Source organism: Callospermophilus lateralis, unplaced genomic scaffold (genome assembly GCF_048772815.1).
Source record: "Callospermophilus lateralis isolate mCalLat2 unplaced genomic scaffold, mCalLat2.hap1 Scaffold_551, whole genome shotgun sequence".
NCBI lineage: Eukaryota > Metazoa > Chordata > Mammalia > Rodentia > Sciuridae > Callospermophilus > Callospermophilus lateralis.
Genome location: NW_027514479.1, coordinates 257,105 through 273,621, shown reverse-complemented (window position 1 = coordinate 273,621; position 16,517 = coordinate 257,105). Strand labels below are relative to the sequence as shown.

The 16,517-nt window shown below is 38.9% G+C and overlaps 1 protein-coding gene across 1 annotated transcript in view; it reads right to left on the bottom strand.

Annotated features, from left to right (window-relative positions):
* The window catches only part of LOC143388496 (contactin-3), a 307,981-nt gene that overhangs the window by 118,280 nt on the left and 173,184 nt on the right, over positions 1 to 16,517 (bottom strand). The window contains 1 exon segment of the mRNA XM_077108341.1: positions 6,996 to 7,091. Coding sequence (XP_076964456.1) covers positions 6,996 to 7,091 — 96 coding nt within the window.

Sequence of the window (16,517 nt, the reverse complement as noted above, 5' to 3'; positions counted from 1 at the left end):
AGAAGTTTGAAAAGGTGGCAGGTGCAGTGGCACATGCCTGTAATCCCAGCAGCCTGGGAGGCAGAGGCAGGAAGATCACGACTTCAAAGCCAGCCTCAGCAAGTTAGCAAGGCCTTAAGCAACTTAAAAAGACCCTGTCTCAAAAAAGGCCAGCTAGGGATGTGGCTTAGTGGTTAAGCTCCTCTGGGTTCAGTCCTGACATTTAAAAAAAAAAAAAGTTTGAAAAGAACTTCCTCTGTAAGTTTGAGTGGATTCCAAGCAAAATGTAGGGAAATGTAGTTCAAGGGAAACTGAGTTCTCCTAATACTAGGTGATGTCAAAATTATTCTTTACACTATTCTAGGATGTTATTGTTTGGATTCATAATCACATTTAACACTAGGCAAATACCTCACTGCCCTGTAGGTCTCCAGCTACTGGAAACATTTTTTACAGACATGAAAATTCTTATTTGGCCCCATCTAAGCTATCTGAGATGACTTCTGGTTTTTTGGTCTCTTCGTCTTAGGGGAAAAAATAATAAGATAATAATACAGATGTTGGTAGAGAGGGTATAAATCCCATGCCATCTGCTTATGTTGCTAACAGTTTTCACCTCAGTCACACCAGGATTTACAAAGCAATTTTTAGCATCAAGGGGCTCCAACCTCCACTACCTGCTGTTTGACATCTCACGTTCTTTTTTTCACGTCCTGAGGGTGATGTGGTTGTAGGCAGATGGCAGGGTACAGGGCTGAATTTTCAAGAAGATGCATGTAGCACAGATGTGGGAAACTGGCTCAGGCAACAAAGTGGCTTGTTGATTAAACTCAAGGGCAGCCTTCAAAGCAGAGCATATCCTCTCCTCTGAATACATTTTACCAACCATCACTGGGTAAAACATACAACTCTTTATTAAAATGTGTGTATAGAATAACTTGATTAACCTATGAATTCCTCTAATTAGTATTCATCACGAGGTGACCATGAATTAGTCTTGTGACCTTTTTATAATAGGGTAATTTTTCTCATGCATTTGAATTACTAATGATTTTGTGATGCTATCAGGAATTGCACTGTAAGTACACTAATTGACAGTTTTCACACTATTGGTAACTGAATTAATAATTACCCTACAGGTAATCTGTGTCCAGTTTCTTATTTCTGGTTTGTCAAGTCCTGGTTTCCTGAATAAGTTTGGAATACCATTTTCTCTTGCAGAGTTGACGATGAATAGGAAGTGACAGAAAAATGTGACAGAATGAATGGCAGATGAAAATTCTCTCAGGGACAATCAGCTGTGGATGCACTATCTGTAGACACCAAAGAAAGATTCCCAAATTCCTCCTACCATGAAATAAGTTTTCCTCTTATGGCATCAGATAGATTGAGACTGCTCTTGATTTGTAAAGTAGCCCAGGTTACTGCTCATTTTTTTAAAATTATCTGCATCCAATATTTAACAGAATTTGAATAATGTATACAAGTTCCCTACTTTGGGATACTTATTTAGGCTCTTTCTATGTCTATCTCCCTAATCTATTTAGGGAAAAAAACTGCTGGTTCTTTTTTTTTTCTCTTCTTCTTTTCAAGAAAAAGAAAGTTACAGATTTATTTCACCAAGAGAAGAGATTTTAATACAATTTTACTATGGCTAATAATAGAAAGAAAACTAGAACTCAATGCAAAAAAAATAGCAGTCACTGCTATCTATTACTAAATAGTGTAGCAGTAGTTCTTATAGATCATGTTGCTGGATATTGGAAAATATAAAACCACAACCAAACACAAACAAAAATCTCCATTGTTGGTTCTAACTCCACAACCTCTAAATCCCCAGATGAGAGATAACTTTCTCATGTGGGACCCTCACAACCCCTCAAGTGTTCCCTGCACAGAGCTGGCAGAATGTGGTGGGGGTAGAAGAAAGCTGTGTAGCATATATGACATCCTTCATAACTGGAAGCTGTATAGCACATGTAACCGTGTTCCTTTATGCCTTTCAAAGAAATTCCATGGCTCTGGATAAATCCGGGTCTACAAATGCTAGGCAAGTGCTTTGCCACTGAGCTGAACCCCTAGGCCTTTTTTGTTTTTATTTTAAATCAGGATCTCCCTAAGTTGCTCAGATTGGCCTCCAACTTGTGATCCTCGTTTCTTCATCTTCTGAGGGGCAGAGATGACAGGTACGCGCCACAGCACCCAGCACCACTGTTTCTTTATATCTTGGTATTTCCATCTCATTGTGACTATGAAAACAGAAGCATGACCACAGGGATATTGGAGAAATCCCAGCTTTTTGAGAAAGAAAAACACCAAACTGTTGGTGAATCTCATGAGAATTGTGCAATTTAATTTCAAAATCCAAAAATCAGTTTTTGACAAAGTTTTATGTAGTCTATGATACCTAAGCCAAACCCAAGTTGGAGACTGTGTTTGCATTCATATCACACCTAGCTGTGGGTTAAAATCATGATCCCTTTTATATTTGGGACTTTGGGGCCATCATTAAATGAGCATCTGTGTCCTTTTAGCCCTGGGACTTAGAAAGGAAAAAAAATATGATTTTTAGGAGATGATAAAAATATACAAGTGGGATGGACACCTGGACATCACCAAACAAGGAAATAAATCAGGATAGAGAGCATCTTGAGAATGTGTGCCAAGCTTGAGGGGCCAGGGGGCAGTGGGATGACACCCTCAGTAAAGATTGTACTTTGGTCTTGATGTGCCACATGTCATATAGTGTAAAGGCTGAGAAAAGAGCCAAGGAAGAAAAAAGGCTGAGAGGGCAGAGGGAGGTTACAGGAAAATCATTATGGGCTTCATAAAACAGAACAGGCAGGTTAGGGTCTTGCTTCTTGGAGTGCCTGTAGACCAGGAGTGTCAGCTTCCCAGGACAGTCTGTTAGAAATAAAGGATCTCAGACACCACCTCAGACCCACTTACTCAAACCTGCATTGTATCAAGCCCTGAGTCAATTCATTTGTAATGAACATCTCAGGAGCAGTGGGCCAGAGCATGCCAGAGTTAAGCTTTGGTTGAATTCAGGGGACACTTCTGTGAATGTGATGTCTCAAGTGCTTCTGCAAACAATGGGCTTAGTATTAAAGTGAAATTGTTCACTCTGCTGTCTCCAGTGTGAAAAGACAGACACTAATTATTTGGGATAGTGTTGCTTTTCTGAGGACTTCTTGCCTCATCACTTAGAAAATAGCTACAGGGATAGTTCAGAGCTTCCATACTGGAAACAGTCCTAGTCAGGAGCTGATCACCAAGCTAGTTTCACCTACTCACAGCTCTGTGTTCCACTGGAGTCTACTTTCTGCTCTGAGCTTCACTTTGCAAACCCCCATATTGTAGCCCTAAGCAAAAGTGGGGAGGCTTTGAGCTGAGACCTGATCTCCTGTCTCATAAATCATTCCTGAGCAGGAAATTTAGGATCAAGGCATTATCCTTGTCTGAGGGCTCACTGCATTGACACCTCCAGAACTGAGCTTCCAGATAACTTTAGATTGGTACTCAACCTGGTCCTCTGTATTCTTTTAACAAATCTCACTAGCAGATCATTTCCACAGAGGACTAGCACACTTCTTAGATCTATGCAGCACTCAGAGACAGAGCAGTGCTACTACTCTTGGGATCCTCATCGTCACCACCATCATCATCATCATCATTACCACCACCAGCACCATCACCCATGCTTACTCAGTTAGGCCACTCGAACAGGAAATATGACAGATGAATAAAATATGGCCATGTCTTTAGGAATCACAATAACAAGTTGAAACATTTTTAACCATACAGAAGGGACCACAGAGAAACGAAGGAGCATGGAGTAACTAAAGATAACACAAAATGGCCAAGACAGAAGAGTCAGAGCATGTCCTGCAGGGGCTGTGGGAGTTTGTGAGGAGAGAACCCAGTGAACCCCAGCAAGGCACGAGCTCTCTGAAAGCGTTCCTTGCCTGAATTGATAAACCCCAGAGACTCCACCACAGGAGCTCCCAACCCGACTCTAACCTTGCCTTCTGAAAGTCCCAGAGTCATTCTTGCATGGATGAAGCACGGCGATTCCAGCTGCTAGGGACAGAACTCACTTTGATCTCAATGTGCCTTTACCTGTCCAGTTGGCACCCAGGGCATTTTGGTTGCTAGATGCCGATACCTTGGGAAATGGAGTTTCCTGTAGATTTTCAACAAAGCATTTATAACTGTCCAAATCTAAAAGAGGATTCATTTATTCATTTCATGAGTGCATTCACTGTTCAATTGATATTTACTGACTGCCAGTAATAAATGAGCTTTGTGTAATTGTACAAAGCAACTGCTGACATAGGCCTGTCCTCCAGTTGCTCATAAGACAATGTGTAATGACCTTGGATGCGAATTGTGAGCATTCAGCATGAGGGAGACTGGATCAATGAGAATCACATTTTTTTGCATCTAAATCTGCCCCTAAAGCCTTGGTACTTTTCCTGTACGATCTAGCTTGGGGGAAGGTATGCTTTTGGCTTATGCTACTGGTTTTCTCCTGCATGTTCCAAGTTCTTAAGGGTGAATATGTCACATCTGGGAAGATGTCTTTCCTTTTCTACCCATCATCTAATTAGACTTCCACAGTCACCCCATGCAAGTGCTTTAAAAATGAACAGACAACCATGTGGAACCTCTAAAGGTGGAGGTAAATCAGGATGCCATTACATAGGAGAGCTGGGCTTGACCAACATTTTCCAGTTTGGTAACATTAGAAAAGATTCTTCTTTTGCACCATGATTCATCCAACAGCTTTTCAAAAACACATTCACTATTCTCTCTGCACATGCTTAGTCCAACAAAAGCTTCTTCCTTTTGTAACAATCGGTATATACAATCATAAACTTACTGAACTAAAATCACTCAGCCAGAGGCTTAAATTGGGTCAATGTTTCTAAAACTCTCTATGGAAAAGATTATCCAGCTATTATTTTCTGATGCTTTGGATCAATATGATTTTAAATTATTTTTATACTTTCTAGGTGTCACTCTAGTCATCTTTATTTCTATCTAACATATCTCACTCTCTCTTTTCTCATAATAAAATGGTTCTTTTCTACTAGAAACTGCTTTTTTTTCTCATTCTAATGCTCACTAGTAGGTGGAGCCCATCTGTTCCTCAGCTGCATGGATGACCCCATGGAGAAGGCTCAATCGATGAGTCTCAGGAGCCACTGAGCGTAGTTCATTAGGGTCATCACTATTAAGGATGGGAAGAGACTGCAGTAGCCAGGTACCACCTTTGTCTCCAGAAGAAATGCACATGAGAAAGTAGCGAACACAGAGAAAAAAGAGTCAAGAAGAGCAGAGAACAAAAACAGTCTGTGGGATTGGGTAGACCCTGGATCTAGCACATTGGACTTTCAAGAGCAGATGCTTGAAAAGAATTTGGAAGAAAAACTTTTAATCAATGATGAAACCTGAGAATGGGAGCATGCAGAAGCAGAATGGAGGAGACAAAGAAACTGAATTGTGATGTGGTTCGACAGAGACTTGGCCATCATACAGGAGGGGTGAATTGAATATTTGCCATCAGAATTTCCTAGCATCAGTAAAAAGTGGCTGACCTGTCACATCCCCCTTATTGAGATACCAGATGCCAGCTGAAGGGGTGACCACAGGTGAGCGGCTCTGTATGCTAAGAGCTGTAGGCCATCACTGCCCCCCACTGCCCCCCACAGCACAGCAGCAGGTTCTTCAGGTGGCACAGATCTTTGTACACCATACACACAGAGCTACTGGAGGCCACCTGACAGTCCAGTTATGTGAGCCAGTAAACCCCCCAATTTCTTGACCCCAGTTACATTTATCTGCCATCAAAAGACCCTATGCTTACCTCAAAGTTAAAGCTGTTCTGGACCCTCAAGAACTCTGGAAAAGCCTATACTACTATTGTGGACTAGGGAAGCTGAGACCCATGCCAGCCAACATAGTGGAAATCCTGTTACCTGAGCCCCAACCCGCAGACTCCAATCAGCCCACAGATTTTACATGGCCAGTTAATGAAGATGTGAGATGTGTGTATAATTAGGAGGAGAGTTTAAGATCAAAATCGATAAACAAAATAAAATAAAATCCATAGTACTTCCACTTGAATAAGCTTCACCATGAAGAAGGTTTTTCTCAGTCTCATCTTTGGTCAGAATGATCTTCCCTAACTTACTCATCTCTCTGTGATTCTCATCCTCTCAATAACAGAATGTGTTTATTTCTCAGCGAACAGTGATTTATACATTAATAATGCCCTCTTTGTTCCCACAAGTGACCATGTTCACAACAGTAAGCAGGAGAGGAAAATCAAACCAGCACTCCAGGCACCTACTGGGGAGCTAATTAAATTATTTTCATATGTGCTAAAGTTCATTTTCACCCTGGGTAGAGATGCTGTTTAGCTTCTGAATTTCTAGCAATACATTTCAATTTATATCAATGTCCTTTAGACCAGTGTTATTTCAATTTATACCAATGTAGCATAAAATTTGCAGTTCTAGCAGTCCAATGAAAATGATGTGAATGTGCACACATATATTATACTTATGTGTACATAATACAGATATCGGAGATGCAGGGCACATACTCTATGATTGGTGCCATCCTCTGTGTTTGTTGCATGAATATGTGTGTGAGGGAGGGAAGGAGGATGATCGCTAGTAAAAACTTCAATCCGTATCATGGTCTAAAGCTAATAATAATAATGGTGCAAGAATAAAGTATTTTCAGCACTGTTGGATAATCAAAATAGATTTGATCTCTCGTGCCTTTGAGACCCTGCCTGTTAGGATGTGTAAATTGAGTTTATAAACTTCTCTAGATGGACTATCTTTTGTAGACTGTCTCACATTCTTACTCAGTTGACAGAATCTAAGGCTCGGGTTAGCAGGTTTCTCAGGGTAATTTACAGAAGCAATAACACTGTGGCTGCTGCAGGCCTTGCCCTGAAACTTAGCAAATAACAAAAGCAGAAGCAGGGCGCTACTTACCACCCGAGTGTGGCGGGGGCCCGCAGAGAAGGACGACGCCCTGGCCTTCACACACTGACACTGCACTTCTCATTTTGGTTTTAAAATTTTCAAGATCTGATTCGAAAACAAACAAACAAATAAAAAAACTGAATTTCAGGGAAAAAAAAAGAAAAGAAAATTCAATTTTTCATTCCAAGATGTTCCTGTCTTTTGGAAAACAATTTTGAAGCCTCTTCCCAGGAGCCTCTAGAGGAGAATATTTGCCTTCAGGAGGAAAAACAGGATTTTGATTTCTTTATTATGGCTTCTAGGAATCTAGCAACTCAATATGAATATGCAGCCATCAAGCTCACATACTGGGTTAGCATCAAGACAGTGCCCACCATCCAAAAAGCAAAGTACAGGTGAAAATGAGAACACAATTCAAGGGAAGAAATGAAGTATCCTCCCCCAACAATATACAGACTAAGATTTCCACATCTGCTTAGTGACCCACCAGGCCAGGAAGAATTTTGGCTTCATCTTGTCACAATGACCAAATTATTCCTGAATTTGTCCCCTGAAATACTGGATCATAAACAGTCCAGGTAAACTTTATTCTACCTATTGTCATTTTTATTTACAAAGAGATCTTAAAATGTTCAGTTTTGGGGTGCGTGCCCTCTCTGTTGCATGTCCTGGAGGGTTTTGTGAAAGATATATCTCACTGGAAAATAACTCAAAGTATAACAGTGAATTTGATCCATATAATCATTTTTATTTATAGTTATAATATGAACTTTTTATTATCCCCAGTAGTTTTTTTCAAGTGTTTAATAAAGTTTTTAAAAAATAACAATCAAGTGGGAATACTATTTTTACTTAACAGTGGTCATTTTTTAGAAAACATTGAATTTCTCCCAATGATAATCCAGGATAGCAAATATTAATTCATACTTTCCATCTTAAATTACATAGAGAGAAATTCTATTTCCTCATTTTAAAAAAGTTTAAGTCTATGGGGGAAAAAGGAAGAAAGCTTTACCATTTCTCCAAACTCCAATTTAAAAAAAGAATACTTGTAAATTACACAGTTAAGGTACTCTATGATGTCACTTGCTATATTGGAACCACTGCTCTGTCAATTTGTGAAAGAACATATTTACTCATAGCTCTTAAGGGTTGATATGAACTGCCTAAGTGGTGGCCACACCAAGAAAGGCACGGCATGCATTTTAGAATACAACTTGGAGAACTTTGAATTTTCTTTGAAGAGCATAAAAAAGCAAACTAATTATCTCCAAATTGATAAAACCACAATCTGGAGATCTATAAATATCTTACGCATCATAAATCAGCACATCACAGGGAAATAAGAAGGCCTATGCATTCCAATATATTGCATATGGAAAAAAATATTATTAAATTGCTAGGTCATAATCATGGAGTACAGCAATTCAGCAAAACTCCTAAGGGTTCCCAGAAAAGAAGTAAGGAGAGTATTTACTTTAATCAGAGGTTACCTGAAGAAGTGATATGACACCACAGCATGGAATCATCTTAAATCTATAACTGAAACACAACATTCTTAAAACACAGAAGCTCATGAAGAAAAACTGAATTGGAATTGAAGACTTGGACTGTTGGAATGTTCCATAAGGGTAAACTAAGTAAGCTTATCATGTAAGAAGCTAGCCTATTCATGAAAAACTAATTTCCAAAGATTACTTTGCTTGCAACTGAATATGTATCCTCATTGCTTTTTTTTCCTGCCCCAAATCCTCATTGCCTACTGCTATGGAATTTCACATTGCGAAAGTTTGCCATCATGGATTTCAGATAGGATGTGGGGGAAAAAACTTCTAGATAAACCAAGAATGTTTCCTCAAAAGGTAAATATCTTTTGCCTAGAGACAAATATTGAATGGCACAGATCTGTCACTGGTCTAAACACTATACTGATACATGAGAGGCCAAGGTACATTGTTTAGGACACCTGATACAGCCAGCCCCATAAGACATCAATATCAAATATGGCAAAGAAAACTAATTACAGAGGTTCCAACATGCCTAGCAGGGATTTGTTGACTGCAAAGCACTGTGATTATAGTGGATTTGTTTTTTCTATATAGCAGCATCTCCTGACATCTTATTTTTCTCAAAGCATGGTCCACAGACCACCTGCATCATTATTATGTACAATTCTTATTAAAAAATGCAAGTATCCCAAAATCACTCAAAAATAGTGAGTTACGGTGCCTGGGAGTTAAATCCAGAGATATGAATTTTAATAAGCTCATCAGCTGCACCATAACCACACCAAATATCATTTTGTGGTTTCCCATTAAGACATATGAGGGTCAATCCAGATTAAGTACATTAGACTGTACCTCAAATTTTTTGCAATGTATGAAATTGCCTCTGAGATGGGCAATCTGTTTGTTAAGTACCAGCTGAGCACTGAGGACAGAAAGAAAAGAGGTCACTTATTAAACAGGCCTTTACTGAGCCCACTGAACTTCAGCCTACTGAAGGTTTTCAAGGTGTCAATGGGGGCTCCCTTGCAAGGAGAGCCCTGCCTGGCTAGAGGCAGACTTGAGCCAAGAACTGTATTTTAAATGGCACCTGCTGCAATCGGGCTCAGTTCCCAGAGGGATGGACACTTCACCAGGAGTGAAAGATGCTTGGAAGAGCAGGGGTTGGCAGGGGAATGGAGGGCGAAGGTGTCAAGGAGAGTGCGGTGGTAACCCAAGTTTTAATCTGTATTTCCTTGGCTGCTGATCCCGCTGAACATCAGTTCATGTGCTTGTGTTCCAGCCAAATACCCTCTGCCACCAAACAGCTACTCATATCATGTGCTCACCTTTCACTTGGATAGCATGTTTGCTTGTATTTTCACTATTTAGTTTTGAGGGATTTTACATATTCTAGATGCTTTTCCTTCACCAAATAAGTGGTTTGCACATATTTTCTCAGTGCAAAGCAGAGACACAAAGGGACACATATGTCCTAGTCAATGTATATGAAGATTTTGCCACTTTTGTTGAAACACCTTGGACCATGAGGGAAAGACATGGTAAGTATCTAAAAAGTTTCAAACCATCCCTACGCGAAATTAGATGTGTAACTTGAATGAAAATCAACCTGTAAATGGTCAAAATTTGACAGAATTGTACAGAAAGAGTTCTGTAATAATTTCATGAAAAACTATAAATAAATGAATAGATGGAAGACCTGTAGAGTAGAGGAAGGGGAACAGCGGGGAGGGAGGAGATGAGGGAGCAGGGAAGCACCAGGGACTGAAGTAGAGTCAATTATACTCCATATGTATAGAACCTCCACATCATCTAACTATGATGCACTAATAAAAAATTTAAATGAAAAAGGCATTTACTGGCTAGAAACTTCTCAACATTTTCTCTATGCCTTATCAATTACTGCAAGTACTGCCATTATCCTGAAAACTCTAATTATGCAGAATTTGAAAACAAACTCGATAAATAGTATCTACAAAGAACTACAACTACCATCATATTTAATAGCAAAAGAATGAAAAGTTTTCTCCTAATACCAGAAACAATGAGGATGCCCATTCTGGTCACTTGTCAACATGTAGTTTTAGAAGCTATAACCACTGTGATAATAGGGCAAGTGGGGCGAACAAAGCATACAGCTTGGAAAGAATTAAACTACTCTCATATAAGATGGCATGATGGTCTAAATAGAAAACCTGAAGAAATTTGAAGAAAAAAAAAATCTCATAGTTCTAAATTAAGTAAGTCACAGGATATATAATTTCTATATGTTAACAATGAATATGCAGAAATCAAAATTTAAAATTCAAAATTATACTTGTTCCAAGAAAAATATTTATTTATGCAAATAATAAAACAAGCAAAGAATCATCATACTAAAATGGACAACATGCTGATAAAAAGAAAGGAAAAAACAACAATACCACCACCACAGAGGACTAAACAAATTGTCATCGTTGGGATTTGAGGTGTTCCCCAATGCTCCTGTATTCATGCAGAATTGTTTGTAGGTAAAATGATTGAACTGGGAGTGCTGTGACCTCATCAGTCCATCTTGGTTTGAATGGGCTGACTGGGGTGACTGTAGGCAGGTGGGGTGCAGTAGGAGGAGGTAGGTCACTGCGGGTGTGCCCTGGAAGGGTACTTCATCCTTTGGGCTCTTCTCTGTGTCTCTCTTGTAAAGTATTTTGGTCACAGTTTAATGTACAAACTGACTACAACAGATGTGGAAAGACATATTTATAGATTATTAAACTCTGCATAGCTGCCAAGTCACCTCAAGTTAGACATACTTTAATGTAATTCCTATTAAAATCCAAGCAAGCTGCTTTTTAAAAAACATATTTTGTACACACACAAGCTCATTATGAGATTAATTTGTAAAAAGTAAATGCCATAGAAACTATAGTAGCTAAAAAGTATCCTGACTCAGAAGAATGCAGTGGGAAGACCCACTCTACCTGACATTAAGGCTTCTCATACAGCTACAGAAATCAAGACAGAGAGATATATAGATTTTTACAACAAGACACAAAATGCAGACATAAACCTACACAAACATGTCAAACTTATTTTTGAAAAGCTACAAAGTAATTTCGATAGAAGGGCAGCCTGTTAATTGTTGCAGAAGAAATTGCACAATTGCAGTTTTAAAAAAATGAACTTTGACCTAAATGTCACTTAGAAACACAAATTAACTCAATATTGATCATGAACTGCAATGTAAAATATGGAAGCACAGAACTTTTACAGGGTTTTAGAGAATAATATAGAACATCTTTGGCATTTAGAAATTGGCAGAGTTTTTCAATGTGACACCAAATGATGGCTTATAAAAACAAAAAATTAGTAAACTGGATCTCAACAAAACTAAAGGCTTTTGCTTAGTGAAACTCCACATGAAGAGGATGAAAAGCAAGCTACAGACTGGGAGAAAATGTTTAAAAAACAGCTGTTCAAAAAAGAAAGAATATCTAGAATATGTAAGTCCTCTCAAAACTCCATAGTGAAACCCACCATGGCATAGTCATAGTTGCACATAGCATAATCTCATAAGTTTCATTCCATGGTTCCTCCCTTTCGCCACCCATCCATCCTTCCTTCCCCTCAATCCTCTTCCTCTACTCCACTGATCACCCTTCTATATTCAGGGAATCGCCCCACCCCATTTTTTCCCTTATTTTGGTCTAGCTTCTGCATGTGAGAGAAAATATTTGCCCTTTGAGTCTCTGAGTCTGTCTTATTTCCCTTACCATAATGTTCTCCAGTTCCCTTCACTCCCCAGCGAATGCCAGGATTTCACTTTCTTTTGTTATGGCAGTAAGACTCTATTGTGAATATAAACCACATTTCCTTAATCCATTCATCTACCTGTAGGCAACTGGGCTGGTTCCATGGCTTTGCAATTGTGAATTGTGCTATTATAAACATTGATGCAGCTGTGTTGCTATAGTGTAGTGACTTCAAATCTTACAGATAATTGCCAAGGAGTGAGACAGCGGGGTCACATGGTGACTCTATTTCCAGTCTTTTAAGGAACCTCCATACTGTTTTCTAAAGTGATTTTGGTAGTCCCATCAACAATGTATGAGTGTACATTTCCTTTCACATCTTTACCAGCATTTATTATTTATATTCTTAATAACTGTCCTTCTAACTAGAGTGAGATGAAATCTCAATGTAGTTTTGACTTAGAGTTTCCCTGATAGATAGATATATTGAGCATTTATTTTTTATATATTTGTTAGCCAATTTGCATCCTTTCTTTTGAGAAGTGTCTCCTTAATTCTTTTGCCTATATATTGATTGGAGTCTTTTTTCTTTTTGGTGCTAAGTTTTTGAGTTCCTCGTATATTCTGGATATTAATTCCCTGTCAGAGAAGCAGCTGGTGAAGACATTCTCCATTCCTGTAGGCTCCCTTTACTTTCATTTTCTTTGTTGTATGGCTTTTAATTTAATGCCATCCCAGATTTCATTTCATGCAATCATGATAATGTAAAAACGAAACAACACTTATGTATACTACATATACTGATGATACACTAATAAAAACATTACATAGAGACATAAATCCCCAGAGAGAACTACGTACTTTTACTCTTAGGTTCAATGAAAAATGTACAGCCATTTAGAAATGATTGGATAACAGTGGCATTATCAAAAGTTAATAAACTTGGGTCTGGGGCTGTGGCTCAGTGGTAGAGCACTCACCTATTATGTGCAAGGCCCTGGGTTCAATCCTCAGCACTACGCACACAAAAATAAATAAATAAATAAATAAATGAAATAAAGATATTGTGTTCAACTACACCTAAAAAGTAAATATTTTTTTTAAAAAGGTAATAAACTCGGGAGATCCATCAAGGCCTGGTTTTTCATTTTGTTTGTTTGTTTTTGATATTCCTTGGTCTCTCCATGTAACAAAATTTCTCCCTGGTTTTGGGGAAAGTCTCCCTAAAATGAGGGTCAAGGAGAAGTTGAGAGAGTGGCAGCCCTAATATTTCATGGCTGGTTTGGGGGAGAGGACTTCTAATTCACATGCACAGCCTTGGGGAAGAGGAATTGTGGTTTCTTTGAGTCACTTCAGGAGACAAAAATGGGGCAGAAGACAGGAAGTCAAAAGAAGGTTAGAGAGACCCTGCTTCTGAGGCCCTTCCAATGTCCTTTGGTTCAAAGCACTCTGCGTGCTAAGGCAGCATGTTGCATCCTTTGAGGTATTTTGATCTCAGTCAATACATTTTGAAAATTTTCCTAGCAATTTTCAGATGTCATGTTTTAATACCGTATGATGTATCCTCCTCAATGCACAATGTTCATGGATAAGGAACAGCCTGTTGGTTTATATATTTGTATAAAATGTCACATCATCTTATCATAAAAGTCTCCACTATAGAAATAAGATACCTAATCTTTCAAGTAAATAAGTCTTAAAATAGAACCAATATATGTCATGTAAAGTAGTCTTAAAATAAAGGAAAAAGAATACAGTGTCATTCAAATGCTTACAAAAATACTACAGGCCTCTGTTACACAAAAGGATATGTCTTTGAAAATAGGAAGAAAATCAGTAGAGTAGAGGAAAAGGGGATAGGAATGGGGGGAGGGAAGAGGAGGGAAGAGAGAAAGGAAAAGAGAGGCTCTAGGGGAAAACTGAACAATTTATAGTATGTGCAAGTATGAAGATTTCACAATGAAGCCCCATATTACGTATAATTACAATGTACCAATAAAAGGTTGATTTAAAAAAACTCAACTGTGTAAAACATTCTATACAATCAGAAAATGAGCAAAAGATGTGAACAGATATTTTACTGTAGAGGACACACGTGTATGAAGATTCCCAATGTTTTCAGGCATCAGGGAAATACAAACTAAAATCATAATGTGTTATAATTGTGCACCTCCCCCTACAGCTAAAGTTAAGAACAGTGACATCACCAAGTCCTGAAGAAGATGGGGATAAAGTGAGCAATTTAGACGTGGCTAATGTGAGGGTAAATGCTAGAGGTACTCTGTAAACCAATTTGGAAATTTCTTAAAGAAGTAAAGACACAAACACCAAAGGACCCAGAAAGTGCTTATTTGGGAATTTATCCCAGGGAAATGAAAATTACATTTTCATCTGAGAACCTATACACAAACATCCATTTGTCTTTATTTTTAGTATTCCCAGTAACAACCCAGATGTCCTTCAGTGGATGAATGACCAAACAAACAGAGGTGCCTGCACACCAGGGAATATTATTCAGTAATTAAAAAGGAATGAGCTACTGACACAGTCGATCTTTGTAATGATCAGAGATATTAGTAGCTAGTAGATTACTAGTCAGTAATAAAAAGCAATGAAGTATCCATACACTCCACCCCCTGGAACAAAGAGAAAGATTAACAACTGCTCATCTGTCTTCTATTTCTGAAATTTTGTAAGTTGATATCTGTAGAATCCCTCGGTTGCCAGTGTTCAGGGAAGGTGGAGGCAGGACGTGGAGCAGTTATCAAAGGGCACAGGAGGGAGCCTTGTGAGAATGCAGCTGCTCTCCACCTTGACTGTGACTCCGGAGACACGCTTCCACACAGTTGGTAAAACTACATGGAACTAAATACACACACGAGGACGTGGAAACTGAGCAAACACAGACAAGTCCCCCTCTGCGTATTTCCTTTCACTTTCTTTTCTCTTGCCCCACACCACCTCCAGGCTGTGGGTAGCTCCCGGGATTCTCTTTCTGTCCATCAGCTGAGCTGGGCTGTGCTTCTCTAAAAAAGCTTGAAGGTCCCCGCACAAGAAGCGGACAGTGTCTGCCAAGCAGCCACCAGAGGGTTCAGCAATGCCCTGAGGCAAGGGTACCACCTCTGACGGCAGCCCTCTGAAAACTCACAACCTGGTTTCAAGATATAATAACCCTGTACCTGAATATACATCTGTGCATTTCCAATATCGGGCCAGATTTCCAATGCCCACTCAACTACTGGACTTTCAGGTTGTGCTCCCCACACCAAAGGGAGCAAGACCACAGGGGCCCCCCAGTGCAAATGGAGAAAGGAGGTGACGTGCCGGTCCGCTATCATCTGACATTCACACGCTCACTTTGGGGTCCAATTTCTATATCTCATCAGTGTTGGTTTCTCCTGTGGGTCACTCTAGGCAGACAAAGGCTATGGGAACAAGTATAACTCTGAATTAAAATAGCCACAAATGTGGGTATTATTTCCCAACAAGTAAGTTTTGGGAAACCCAGGTTAAGCCAAGCTTAATAAGTTTCTTTTTTTAAAAAAAAAATATTTCTTTTTTTAGAAGTAGATGGACACAATACCTTATTTTGTTTATTTATTTTTATGTGATGCTGAGGATTGAACCCAGGGCCTCACACGTGCTAGACGAGCTCTCTACTGCTGAGCCACAATCCTAGCCTCTAAATAAGTTTCTTTAAACAGAAAAAGTCACCTTAATAGAAAATAGGCTCTGATAAGGTCTGTAAACGTGGGAGGGATACTATAAAGTGTTCTAAACATAACTGATAAAATTCTTCTCTGGTGTGGAGCATTTGATGGGAAGCCCTGGCCAAGGCTATATTTGCAACTGGCACATAAATGTTTTAGAAATCTGGTAATAAGAGACTACATAGTAAAACAAACGTTTTCCACCTAAAAGGATTAAAATGAAACATAAAAGTGACCATATGCCAGAAATTGCAGCCAGAAGACTAAATGCACCAATCAAAATTTAAAAATTTAAACCTCTTTCTGAAAATACCTAGTGATCACCTACAATAAGAGAACGAAGAGCTAATGGACTCATTAGCACTGAAAATTACATGTGGGTTTTACTTCTTGTCCAATACAATTGTGTTTGATCTTTTAAGGTGAAATGTTACCTTTTCAATTAAAATGCAAAATATTACTCAGTTGTGATAAGCCAAACACAGATATAGGCAATGTCATGGTCTTCCATATGTAAGGCCTTAAATATCTTTAATGTTGATGTTCTTAAGGATTGGTAGTTAAATCATTACCCAAGCAGTGTCA